Below are 14,066 nucleotides of genomic sequence, written 5' to 3' on the forward strand. Positions count from 1 at the left end.
GGAACGTGTCGGATTTTCCTTCTACTGTATTCTTGTAAATTCTTAAAACGTTGTATTCTTACATGTGTTCCATTTTCAGTACATTGTGTTTGAGGAAAAGCGGCTCTGTATGTTCTAGGAATGTAGCGTTTTCAATAATCCGGATTGCCCTCTTTTGAAACAAGGTTAGTTTACTTAAATTCGACTTGGTCGTATTGCCCCAGACTAATGCGCAGTACCGTAATTGCGAGTTTAAAAGTGCGTTAAATATAAGTCTTCTCATAAAATGTGGGAGATTATGGCAGTTTCCATTCAATAAAACTTCTTATATTTCTATTTAATAGAACATATACAACGGCTGTCGCGAGCGTGCAGCGGAGCTGCCATGGACGAGCCTCAGACGCTTAGCAAGCGTGCTTGCTTTTCGCTGAATTCCAGGGTTAGCCAAGTTAAGCCAGTGACAATTTTTTGGAGCCGTGTTCACCAGCCCTAATGCTTCCGCTTTTGGCCGCCTTGAAGGGGTGGCGAGTCTGGCTTCATTGCGTTCTACACTGTCGCTTGGCTGGTATGACACGTGCATACACATTGTAGAGGACAACAGATGGGAAGGTTGGCGCGCTACTCATGCGAACTCTTAACTGGGAAAACTTATCACCGGAAAGTATAGAGCAACTCGGCAACGGCGATGCCAGTAAGTGCACGCGTCGGTCGGTGAAGGTCAGAATGGTGGTCGCTCTCGGTCACACTCGATTTAAGGGTGACGACGAACTTTAGAGATCAGGCGCCTTAAGCACCCACGACAATCTCGAACATCGGAGAAATTGTTGCGCGCCGCTGCAATCATTCATTTAACGCTGTATATGCTTAATCTGTCCACTCAACCTCACTAAGCCCTGTAACATCCTATTTAATACCAGCTAGTTTCTCGAACAGCACTTCTAGCCTCTAACGGAAAGACGAGAACAAAGGGATGGGATTCCTTATCAATTAGGATATAGCTGCGAATATAGGGAAGTACTACAGCATTAACGAGAAGGTTCCATATTTCGCAGGTAAGACTAAAGAGCCAAAATTTAAGAAATTTAAGAAAATTTAAGAATTTAAGAAGAAATAGTCAAAAGTACTATTAAGACGTACAACAGGCGCTAAATAAAGTAAAAACGTACTACACTGTACTGATGGGCCACTTCAATGCCAAGGTAGGGAAGAAGCAGGCAGGCAATCATGCAGCGAGGATCTCTGAGAATAGTAGGGGCCAGTTATTAGTAGAGTTCGTAGAACTAAATTGTTTACGGGTTATGGACACCCTTCTTCGCAGAAAGGTAGAACCGGAAGTGGACGTGTGTGAGCTCGAATGGCGAGAACAAACAGGAAATCGATTTCCTATAGTGCGCGCATCTTGGTAACGTGCTGGATGTGGAGGTGCCCGACAGGGTGAGATGCAGTGACCAGTGGATGGTAAGATCTCGGATTAGTTAGATTTGAGCAAAGAAAGGAGGAAACTAGCATAGAGGTAGCTCACCAACGAGTTAGCGGTAAGAGTGAAAGTACAAGAATTAAGGATATCGCTTGAGAACAAATATTCCCCTTCAACCAAGGATCGCTCAGCCCCTTGCGACACGGCGTTTACGATTGTGCACGCAACATTTAAAAAAAGCTTTTCGAAACGTCTAAACTGTTCTCGCGAAGTCAATGGTACCGGTTATACTTGAAATCGCTACTGGATAGAATGACAATGCCATTTTATGCCAATAAAAGAGGGTTGTTTTTCAAAAACAATAAATAAACTGGGCGTGGCGAAATTCTACGGTGCGCCTAGGAAGCACTGTGTGCTGTAAATGCTTCTCCTCTTACGCGGTGGAGTGTTTTACCAATGAACCGCGTAGGTGATTTTTCGTTGCTGGAATAGCTTCGTATAATAACGGAAATGATTAATTGGGTTCGAATATGTGTTTATTTTTTGATACCAGAGCGGAAAATTCTTGAGCATGGAAGTGAGTGGCAAGGACTTGAGGCATTCTTGGGAATTTTGTGAAGTAGGGGGATCAAAGGCTACAAACTTTCAAATTATTCTCCAAGTAGAACATATTGCGCATGCGCGTATGAACATTTTAGTGCTCAAGGAATGAATGATAATGTCACAAGTATCCGTATGGAGCGCGCAGGATAATTATGGGGTAGGGTAACTAGACAGAATACTGGCAAACTCTGTGAGGAGGCAAAATATCTTATTAAGAAACGCCAAAGCATGAAATACCTTAACCTCGCCGATAGAATAGGGCTGGCAGAACTGTCAAAGTTATAAGAGTAAGGTCCAGGAGCTAGTCCAGGATGCTATAAATAACAGAGATAACCTAAAAGTGACCAATAGAAAACTAGGCATAGGAAAAAAATCAGATATACAAGTAAAGTGACAAGGGGCGAAATGCCATTTCCAATATAGGTCAGATAGCTTAGGTAGCCGACGAGTTGTAAATATATCTATACAGTAGCCGAAAAAATCAGGACGCTAATTACGGAGGCAGTGGTGTGCTGGAAATGGACACTTCTCCGGTAACGGAAGAGGCAGTGAACGAAACTTTACAAAGAGGGAAAGCAGCTGGTTTAAATCACGTAACTGCAGATCTGGTGAAGGAAGGGAAGGAGAGATATCGCCCTTCAAAAACTGGCTACCCTATAAACGCAATGCCTCACGACCTCGAGGGTGCCAGAACCTTGAACACAGCGATAACATTAACTGACACTTACATTAAAAGGTGCATTGCTGGTCCCTAACTCTCGGCAAAGGAAGCGAGAGAGCGGGGGGGGGGGGGGGGGGGGGGTTCTTTTCCTGAGCTCTGTAGGCAAACAGGGACGTGCGGGTTAACTTAGACGGGACGTTGGACTGCAGTCTTTGGAGAACACGAACTTGAATGGGGTCATTTTGGCCTTCTGCTCAGAGGTGTTGCAAGGGGAAAACCACATAAGTTGGTGTAAGGTCTTACGCGCGGAGTCAGCTTATATTAAAATCTTCGCGGCATTACGCTTTGTTCGATTTAGAAGTTATAAACTGGTAAACGGCAAATCGGAAGCCGCGTTCGCCGCAGATTTTCACTGGTTAGAACGATAAGCAATTGGTCGACACTTATGTTAACATACGTATCACTATCGCGATTGCCCAATTCACATGCAAGAGCCAGTAACGAGCCATTATCCCGCGCGAGATGCTTCGAGGAGGAGGAGGATGTGGCTATGAGTCAACGAAAGCCTAAGCAACAGTTGTCTCACTTCCAGTGCCGCCCACGAGCAGCACCGTGAGAGAATTTCGCTCGTGTAGTGGTCCTCCAAACGTAACAACGCAGCAGAGTAAGCGCTGACGGGAAATACATATAGCCGCTGGTTGCGATCACATCAAAGCTTTCCGGCATAATCATGCTACTTGCCGGTAACCTCGAATCTCGCCCCTTATGTCTCATGACAAACGAGCGACTGGGGTGAATGTCACCGCAAGGTCGATTTCACCGCTTGAGACATACGCAAGCTCTTTTCCAGAGCGTCATTACATGAGCGCGCAAGATTTTGAGGCCGCGTGAGATTTTTTCTCTATTTTGTAATAAAAGATGCGCGCTGAAAAGTCCTCATTTTTAAATCTCAAGACACCGGATACTTTCTCTTTTAAATGTTGGTTTTAAATTTAAATAAGAAACGACGAACTCACTGTTTCAACTCACCATATTATATAGAACTGAGTGGAATATTAAAAATCAGGCGGTGCATACCCACGAGGCGTAATAGAGCATCCCGGCAAGGCCGACGACGGCGAGCAACGGAAGGGCGGCACACGCCAGCAGCGCGAAGGACGAGAGGCAGTGGGCCAGCTGTCCTCTGGGGGTGCCGGCATGGGCAGGGGCTCTGGGAAAGGCTGCCCATTGTTCGGCGTCGGCAGTCAGGAAGAGATAGTTAGAAGAAGAAGGGAAGAGGAATAGAAAGAAAGAAAGAAAGAAAGAAAGAAAGAAAGAAAGAAAGAAAGAAAGGAAGAAAGAAAGAACGAAAGAAAGGACGAACGAAAGAAAGGAAGGAAGATAGAAAAAGAAAGAAAGGAAGAACGAAAGAAAAAACAGAGAGAAAGAAAGAAAGAAGCAAGGAAAGAAAGAAAGGAAGAAAGGAAGGAAGAACGAAAGAAAGGAAGAACGAAAGAACGGTAGAAAGATAGAAAAAACAAAGAAAGGAAGAAGAACGACAGAAAAAACAGAAAGAAAGAAAGAAAGAAGCAAGGAAAGATAAAAAGAAGAAAGAAAGAAAGAAAAAAGAAAGAAATGAAGACAGAAGGAAGGAAAGAAACAAAGAAGGAAGCAAGGAAGAAAGGAAGGAAAGAAAGAAGAAAGAAACAAAGATAAAGAAAGAATAAAGGAAGAAAGTAAGAAAGAAGGAAACAAAGAAAGGAACAAAGAAAGAAAAGAGCAAAGAACGAAAGAAAGAAAGAAAGAAAGAAAGGAAGGAAGGAAGGAAGGAAGGAAGGAAGGAAGGAAGGAAGGAAGGAAGGAAGGAAGGAAGGAAGGAAGGAAGGAAGGAAGGAAGGAAGGAATAAAGAAAGAAAGAAATAAAGAAAGAAAGAAAGAAAGAAAGAAAGAGAAAGAAAGAAAGAAAAAGAAACGAATGAGAGAGGAAGAAAAAAGAAAGCTACTTTCTTGACAGGTACATTTACATTTAAGCAGCGTGTAGTGCCGGGAAGAACTGACACTTCTTAAGTGTTTCTTTGCGCGCAAGTACAGCAAGACTTTGTAAGATGAGAGACATATGCGGAACCGCGAGGGGTTCATAAAATTGGTATTTCAATAAAGCTCTACAAATTGACAGCCATACGGACTTTACTCATAAAGGGCGTTTCTAGAGATGTCGTAGCATGGTCTTAGTTTCTATTTTGCGCATGGCAAGAATAGGTACAGACAAGTTTATTTACGATGCGAACGCCATGCAGCATTGACAAGAGAAAAAATACCAGAGAGGAAAAAACGCGGATGTTTTATGTAAACGGTCCAATTCGAAATAAGGAGTCAGTTGAAGTTGTACCTCATGTACAGGAGAGTCGGCTGTTCGAGCCCACATGACAGCTTGCAGAGGAAGGTGGAGTTAGCTCGCAGCTCATCAGGGCGTCACACGAGAGTGCTACTGAAAACCTGCAAACAGCGCCGGAACCATACCCTGCACCGCGCCCCTGAGCCTGCACGTTAGTCCGCAATGCTACGACGGGTGGCGCACTCGTGTTGACTCCAGCAGCGGTCCACACTGTATGTGTCATCGATACATCCTCTTCCATTGCCCCTGTTTTTTGCGCCGCCTGTCGGGTGGGATGATACCCAACTATCATAGCCACCTGATGCTTACTACGAGGATATTTTTCATTCCTGCAATACCCCGCACACTCAGTCTAAACTGCATACCTTCACACTGACAGCGCTCGCAGCAGCGCTTCAGGTATGCGTGCAGCAAACTGCGTACTCAGGCCTGCCAGCAACCCGACGTGCCACCATGGTGCATATTCTTTACCCTTAATGGCGTTATTCAGAGAGTGTGACCGTACGCGATCAAAGTAAAAGTAGGCTTAGTAAAATGACGAGCACCACGGTTGGAGGCAGGCTAAGTTCGCTAGTCCAGCGTAGATCGCTTACGGGACTCTGCTCCTTCGGGCTCCTGCATGAGGCTGTCATCTTCGCTCATTCCGCGTAGGTGCAACAGCGAGTTTATCTCCGCTCGTCGCTGCAATGAATGCACTCAGTATTCTTCTTCTTCTTCTCCTCAAGTAATATGGCACATACCCACGTGGGGGGATTGGCCAAGGTATAGAGTAGAATGCCAATGAAGCATTTGCGCGGGGAACGAAACGTCAGAAGACTGAATCAAGATAAAAAAAATTGGAAAAATAAAATGAATTCAAGAGGTATGAGTCATCCGGAATAGAATCAATCTAGCCTTTTTTGGACATGCGAAAGAATTTTGTATATAGCTAACAAGATAATCGATTAGTTGCACCTATGTAATCGTGAAGGTAGCCGCATACACTGCTTAACGGGAATCCCTTGGCACTCGCACCGAACGATAGAAGAACTCGTCGCTGCAACGAATGCACTCTTCTTCTTCTTCTTCTTCTTCACACCAGGTATATGGCACATAACCACGCGGGGGGATTGGCCAAGGTGTAGTAGAATAAACAAAGAAGTTTCCATGGAAGATGACAAAATTGTAGCGCCAATCGTGAATTTTGAAAAATCAATGAATAAAAACAACAGAACAATATTGACATTTAAATAACAGACAGCATTTTGGTGAAAAAAAGAAGAGCTCGTAAACTTTAAAAGAATTAGCACATCAACCTACCAGTTGCAATTATGTAATTGTGGAGAAACCCACAAATAGAACCCAATGCAAATCCCTTGGTGTTCGCACCAAACGATAATAATACTGGCAAAGATAAAGGCAGCCCTAACCTGGAGAGAGGGACCTCCAGGTAAATCTTTCTCGGAAGTGCGAACCTTGGGCAGTAGAGGAGAAAATGGTCTAAAGATTCAACTTTCCCACATGCGTCACATAGGTTCGTCGGTGTCAACCCACACCTGCATAGATATAAATTCAAACTTGGAATCCTGCACCGAAACCGCGTCATTGTTACCTCACACAGCCTGGATTTACATGAACGGACGTTCCAATTATATGCTAAGTGCTGATAGTCAGTGGTATTTAGTAAGGGATCTCGTAACCTGGCTGATATATGTAGGAACCGTCGAAACCTGGAAATCGCCAGCAGGCTGAAATTCGGGACGGGATGTGTCATTGACTCGTCAAGAGCCGACCTTGCTAAGTAATCAGCCACCTCATTTGAATGAATGCCTGCATGGCCAGGGACCCAGACAAAACGGACCACCTTCAAAGTGCATGGGACAAAAAATCGCAGGATACGGCTCAAAAAATCGTCTTGTGAAGTGTCAAGGGAGACTAACACTGACAAACAATCAGCGAGAATAATAACATGAGACACATGGCATGGAATTTTGTGAAGGGCCATTCCAAGAGCCAAAAATTCCGCAAAGAATATAGGAATATAATCTGGGATGCGGACAGAATAGCTCGATGCCAAATCCTGCGAAAAGATGCCAACTGCAGCTTTTTGGCAGTTGACGGAGGCATCGGTAGCAAGCACCGTATGATGGGGGTATTCCTCTATGTGATCCGAGAGAATACCGTTTAAAATGTTTGCGGGCATGTGTTTCGCATGAGATGGGAAGATGTGGTCGAAATGGAATTCCACTGCTGCCGGCGTGTCAGTATGTCGGGTTCTTCCTCTTCCTCTTCCGCGCTCGCGAGGGATACCCGAACAGTAAGTTGGTGGTGATGGTGATGTCTCTTATCAGCTGGTTTTGGATCGTGGTTCTGAGTTTCTACTCTAATTGACGATGAATTGTCGACGGGGGTTTATGCGCTCAGTAGAGGCATGTGGTGACTACCGGCACGTTATTACATGTTTCTAGCATACCGGAGACGTACTAGCGCAGACGGTTCACCGGACGCCGGCTGCGCACGCGCAGTGGCCCTACCTGGCCCCCACCCATCTCACTGTACGTGCGCAGAAGCCGTCCGGTGAACCGACTGCGCTAGAACGTCTCCGGTATGCTAGAGACTTCTATATAGAGAGATTTAGCAAACCGTAGACGCATTTGCGTCGACGTACACTGGATTAACGTACGCCGACTGCGCACACGCTAGGGACCCACCTCTGCAACTCTGCGTGCGCACGAGGCGCTGGGCAATCTGGTATGCGGCTACCCTAATACGTTTCCAGTGCGCTAACTCTCTTTATTATGTATCACAATGTTATAAAAAAAAAGATGGGGGAGAAAACGACAAGACGACGAACTGGGCGAATGTTTATGAACAGGTAAAGAAAGCAATTATTAAGCTACTTATGATCATCAAGCTATTTCTAAACATGCACCAAAAAGCTGGATGTTCACCGTGCACACTTGAGCGTGTCAGATTACTGTATTTTTACGAGACATTATGCGATTACGTCTCACCTTGAGACATAGGCCGTGGGAGGGACTCCCGGTCACGCTTGTCGCATATGAATTGTGGTGAAATCTAAAAGCGGTCATGGTGGGCTGTGCGATATCAGCAAGCGTTAAAGAAGACGAAACAAATTTTCGAGTTCTTTAACCTGGCTTAAAGTAATGCGGAATCCCCGACTACGGAGCCATTACTCTTCTGCAGCCTCAGGACGTTGAATCTCGCATATATCGAATATTCTGATATACAGGTTGGATATCAGAAAATTTTCTGCAATTGTGACGTACAGAAAGCGAGGTGCAATACAGACAACATTAGCCAAAGTGGACAGGTGTTAAATAAGAGGCTTAAAGACAGCACGAAGCTGAAATGAAGGTGCGTTTAAAGCGCTACAGACATAGATAATTGACAGCCAGCAAGGTGTCATTTTCCCTGGCGGTGTGTTACCTTCTGGATTACTTTCTTGGGCGCTTTTGACCCAAAATCGAGGTTTTAACTGCGTGTTTCAAAACAATTTTATTTATTTCGTAATAGGTGTTCCAGCGCGAAGGAAAAGTGTTCCGGCGTCGTACGGCGTAGTGCTCTCTCACGTGTGCACTACCTTTCTGCCAAATTTTCACGGTTGCCAGGTGCCAAAGTTGAAAGAGGAAAATCCCCCTCTCCGCTTGCAGGAAAGAGGAGTGAGAGGCCGGAAGGTGGCTGCCACGAAAAGAATCCAGAGTGAGGCTACCGGTGACAGAGGAGGTTCTGACGCGGCTGGCGGAATGCGCTACCTGAGGTTTTGTGCCACGGGAACCACCCGGCGGGTGGGTACGTAGAAAGGGCAAGGCCGATCAGCCAATGGCAATCAGCTTTCGCTCATGAATGCGCTAAGCCGGCATCTTTAATCTTCAAGCTCTCCCATATCTCTCCAATTAACCCCCTCCTTTGCCAGCCGCGCCCACCCTATGCCTGCAAACATCCTAATCTCCTCCAGCCGCCTTTACCTTCTGCCGCCCCTGCTACGCTTGCCATTTCTTGTAATCCACTCCGTTACCCTTAAGGACCAGCGGCTATCTTGCCTTCGCGTTACATGCCCTGCCCAAGCCCATTCCTTCCTTTCGATTTCTACCAGGATGTCATTAACCCGCGTTTCTTCCCTAACCCACTCTGCCCACTTCTGATCTCTTAACATTACATCTAAAATTTTCCTTTCCATGGCTGGCTTCGTTGTCCTTTAATTAAGGTGAACCATTTTCGTTAGCCTCCACGTTTCTGCCCCATAGCTGAGTACCGGTAAGATACAGCTGTTGTACACTGCTCCCTTTAGGGATATTGGTAAACTGCCATTAATAATCTGAGACAACCTGCCATATGCGCTCCACCCCATTCTTATCCTTCTAGTTATTTCCCTCTCATGATCCAAATAAGCAGTCAGTACCTGTCCCAAGTAGACACGTAGGGGTTGGTTATGTTCTGAGGTGATGGTGGGCAAGAAACAGGCTGGCGACCAGGCGGTAGGCGACTATGGGATAGTTCTAGGAATAGCAGGGGAGAGCTATTAGTAGAGTTTGCAGATGGAAATAATTCACGGATCATGAATGCGTCCTTCCGCAAATGAGAGAACAGGAAGTGGACCTGGAAGAGCCCCAATGGTGAGACTAAAAATGAAATTGACATCATACTATGCGCTCCACCTGGGATCCTTCAGGGTTTGGGCGTCCTCGGAAAGGTGGCCTGTAGCGACCACAGAACGGTAAGTTCTCGAATTAGCTTAGACTTGAAGAGGGAACGGAAGAAGCTAGTGAAGAGGAAGTGTATTAACGAGTTAGCGGTAAGAGGGAAAATAGAGGAATTCAGGGTATCGCTGCAGAACAGATATCCAGAGAATCGAGCATGCTCTGCAGAACGGAGGTAGCCTAAAAGCGGGGAAGCAGTGAAAAGCGGGGAAGCAGTGAAAAGCGACGACGTACAAACATCACCTTACAGCGTGTTACATTTCTTTGTTACAGGTTGGCATCGCCGCATGCGCGGCCTGCATCAACGCCTGGAACGGAAGCGTAATCGCACGCACATAGAGGACAACTCGCCAGATCAGCTGCCCCAGGAGGCGTTGCCATCAGCGCGCTGCGACCGACGGCTTGTCAGCAGGTAACTGTACTACATAAAGAAGCCACCATCGCTGCTCCTCTCGCTTGGCAGTAGCGACGACGTACAAGCAACATCGCCTTACAGCGTGCTGCATTTCATTGTTACAGGTTGGTGTCAGTAAATTTCTGAATTATCAGTTTTTGCATTTTGGTCGTCGCTGCTGCCAAGTTTTCTTAAGCTTTCTTGAGTTTTTTTTTTGCTTGTTTAGAACGGTTTCCGCATTGTGTTTCAAGGATGTCGAAAGAGCTTTCGAAGTTGAAAGAGGAATTAAAGGCCGAGTTTGCTAAGTATAAAGAAGAACATAGACAGGAAATGAAGGGATTAAAGGAGGCAATGGAGAGAGACTTAAGGAACGAAATCCGAGAGCTGCGCACAGAACAGCACAGTATGACTGACAGCCTTGATTTTGAGCGCTCTAAAGTCGAGGAACTTGCGAAGCTACTCGAAGCTGAGCGACTGAAAAACGAGATGCTTAGTTCTAAATGTCAGACACTAGAAACCAAGACGGCGTACATGGAAAAAAGACTGGTTCACTTAGAACAGTACTCGCGGAGTTCAAATCTTGAAATCCAGGCAGTCGTTGAAACAGAAAATGAAAGCATTGTTGACATTTTGTCTGACATTGGAACCGCAATCAATGAGCCCATCAGTGAATCCGACATTGAGGTCTGCCACCGGGTGCCTAAAAGAGTATCGTTGTACAATTTAAATCACGGGCAAAGAGTAACGCAACGCTGAAGAAAGCCAAAAAAGTAAGACTAAATAACAGTGACGTAGGACTGGATGACACGACCCCTATCTGTGTAAATGAGCATCTTTGTGGGGCTCAAAAGAAACTTCTCGGAATGGCTATGAAGAGGAAACACGAATACAAATGGAAGTTCGTTCCGGTTCTTTTCGGTTCCGGTTCTTTTCGGTCCCGTTTTGAATTATTGTAACTCTGTTTGGGCGACCACCACAAAAACAAATGTGATATAAATACAGGTTCTGCAGAAGAAAATGATCCGCTACATTGCAAACCTTCCTTATCTCTCTCCAACGCAAACTGCTTTTAGAAATTATAACATAATTTGTTTGAATATATGTATGTTTTTCGCATTTTCAGGTTCTTTTAATATTCTTCTCCTGCTTATAGAGATTTCTTAATACGTACTGCACATTTAAGGACCGCTTAGAATTGACCCTACACCCGAAACACCAATCTCTGGCATATTCCATATTTTCGAAAAAATTATAAACTACAAACGATTGAACACAATTTACCGACCACTCTTAATAAGTACAAAGTTTTGGTTGGTGTTAAACCAAGCGAGTTAAAAATGTATTTTATTAATATATAGCCACGTTGCATTTTATGCGCCTCTGTTGTCTGCCGGTGCCATGCATGCCAATTGAGTGCGTTTTTTTTATCTTTTTTTTTTCTCGGGTACTCTCTTTTCATGCGTCTCTAAACTATTGCTAGTGAACATACATGCTCATTGTTTTCATTGCATTTAATCTATATGTCAATTTCTTCGTTGTTTTTTGTGTTTGTTGAAGTGCGTTTGTCGTGTACAGCCATTTCAGAGGTGCTAGGGCCCAGTCAAGCTGGTTTTTAGCAGCTTTTTGCCCTTGCATCTCTCTAGGATGTAACTTGCATTCTGGAAAAATAAAGTGAAATAAGAAATGAAATGTATGCGTTAAGAGATAAGAAGGGCAATGTCATTAGCAATATGGTTGAGATATTTAAAGTAACCGAAGAGTTCTACATAAATCTATACAGTATACAATGTGATAAGAACGTTAATGATAGAGACAGTAGAGCACTGCAATGCGTCGTACCACCCGTAACGAAAGAGGAAGTAAAGAAAGCCTTAGGAGCAATGTAAAGGGGAAAATCCCCCAGTGTGGGTATGTGCCATCTTTTGATAGGCTAACAACAACAACAACAACAACAAAGGGGAAAAGCAGCTGGTGAGGATCAGGTAACAGCAGATCTGTTGAAGGACGGACGGGAGATTCTGCTCGAAAAACTGGCCACCCTGTATACGCAATGCCCTATGACCTCGACCGTACCAGAAGCTTGGAAGAACGCAAACATTATCTTAATTCATAAGAAAGGAGACCCCAAGGACATGAAAAATTAGAGACCGATCGGCTTACCGTCCGTTGCCTACAAGGTATTTGCTTAGGTAATCGCCAATAGAGTCAGGACAACCTTAGACTTTGAGCAACCGAATGATCAGGAATGCCCTCGTAAAGGATATTCCGCAATCGATCATATTCACACTAACACTTAGGTGATAGAGAAGTGATAAGTAAGCACCCCCGTAATTTTTCGTTTCTGAAGACTAGGAATTACTACTATATATATATATATATATATATATATATATATATATATATATATATATATATATATATATATATATATATATATATATATATATATATATATATATATATATATATATATATATATATGATGTTTCACTTAAGACGTTAAGACGTGGTGCACTTTTTAAAAATAGGTATTTTCAGCTAGAATAGCGCTTTCTCGAAATTGCATTGTCAGAGGTGTAAAGCATCAGAGTAGAGCTAAGACGTGCTAATTAGCAGGCTGGTTAACTGATATTGAGTAGTTAAGAGGTGTGTAGAGGTGTGTAGAGTAGTTAAGAGGTGTGTAGCCCACAGTAACTATTATCCATATCAGTTTTTACAGTTTGGAAAACGCGGTTATCCTCGGCACTGTGGCCGAAGAAATTATGGCTACATCCCGGCAAAATACATGCGATTTCGAGAAGTCTGGAGGCAAAGCAACCGCTCTGATGAACGTAACTCGTCCAAAGAGCGAAAATTGGTCGGGCCACAGTGCCGATGGTCCCCGTGTTATTCAAATTCGAAAATAGATATGGATATTACTTAGGGTAGGCTACACGCCTTTCACTGATTAATGAGCCTGACTGTAAGTTAAATGTTAAATTTTCAATAATAGTTACCCACCCTGCTAGTTAACACGTTTCAGCTGTATTTTTATGTACTACACCGCTGACAATGCTATGCCGAAAAAAAAAAACGCTCTTCTATCTGAAGAACATAATTTCAAAAAAAAAAGTTAGTGCATTTCTACATTAATACCTATGTTCCTACAACCCGGCTCGTGTAGAGAGGCTTTTTTCAATTTCTTCGCTTAAAGCACGGCCGCATCGTTGGGCACCTTGGGACCAGCAGTTTCAGGAAATGCTGCTACTTGCTACCGTTAAGTAAAAAAAAACAGCTAAATAACAAAGAGTAGCAAAGTGTGTTTTTCCTAAATAAAAAAAATTGCCCTTATATTGTTGTTTTAACGCGATGGCTTTAGGGCATCTGTTCTGCAGAAAATCCGGCGTTGCGAGCGAAAAATCTCCGGCCACCTAAGTCACGTGAACTTGTGGCGTCATCCCACCGGATTGTGAACAAGCTGACTACAGTGACAGATGGCATTTAAGTTAATGATTGGGCGACAGAGGTTGCTCTGGAAGAAGAACCTGGGTCACACAAGACCCACCGGTGACAGCACCTTCCATCGCAGGGCAGTGGCGAATAGCTTAACCCCTGTTGCATCAGTAGCGTAATGAGGACTCCCAAGGATTATAAACGTAAAGTCGCGAGTGACCAATTCTTCATGTATCGGCATTTACCCGTCAACACTATCGCGTCATACCCTTAAGGCGAAGCTTAAGTGTCCTCTCAAATTTCTCTTCTACAGTTTTGCTTCTAGCTTTTAGCGCAGAACGTTTAACTTCAAACGTCTTTAAAACATTGTGTTGGTGAAATAACTGCTCGGGTTTCCCAAGCGCGCGGAGCCTGCACTTTTTGCCAAAGGCCAAAGACAGAGCCAACCCGTAGGTACTGCAGTAACACACGAAAAGCATCAAAAAGAGTTTCAAGTTTATTCATGT

General features: G+C 44.3%; 1 protein-coding gene across 1 annotated transcript in view; it reads right to left on the reverse strand.

Annotated features, from left to right (window-relative positions):
* Positions 1 to 14,066, reverse strand: part of LOC144095410 (phospholipid-transporting ATPase ABCA3-like) — a 96,788-nt gene that overhangs the window by 20,128 nt on the left and 62,594 nt on the right. The window contains exon 26 of the mRNA XM_077629160.1: positions 3,738 to 3,843. Coding sequence (XP_077485286.1) covers positions 3,738 to 3,843 — 106 coding nt within the window. The remainder of the gene's footprint in view (positions 1 to 3,737; positions 3,844 to 14,066) is intronic.

This window comes from Amblyomma americanum, chromosome 6 (assembly GCF_052857255.1).
Source record: "Amblyomma americanum isolate KBUSLIRL-KWMA chromosome 6, ASM5285725v1, whole genome shotgun sequence".
In the NCBI taxonomy this organism is placed as follows: Eukaryota; Metazoa; Arthropoda; class Arachnida; order Ixodida; family Ixodidae; genus Amblyomma; species Amblyomma americanum.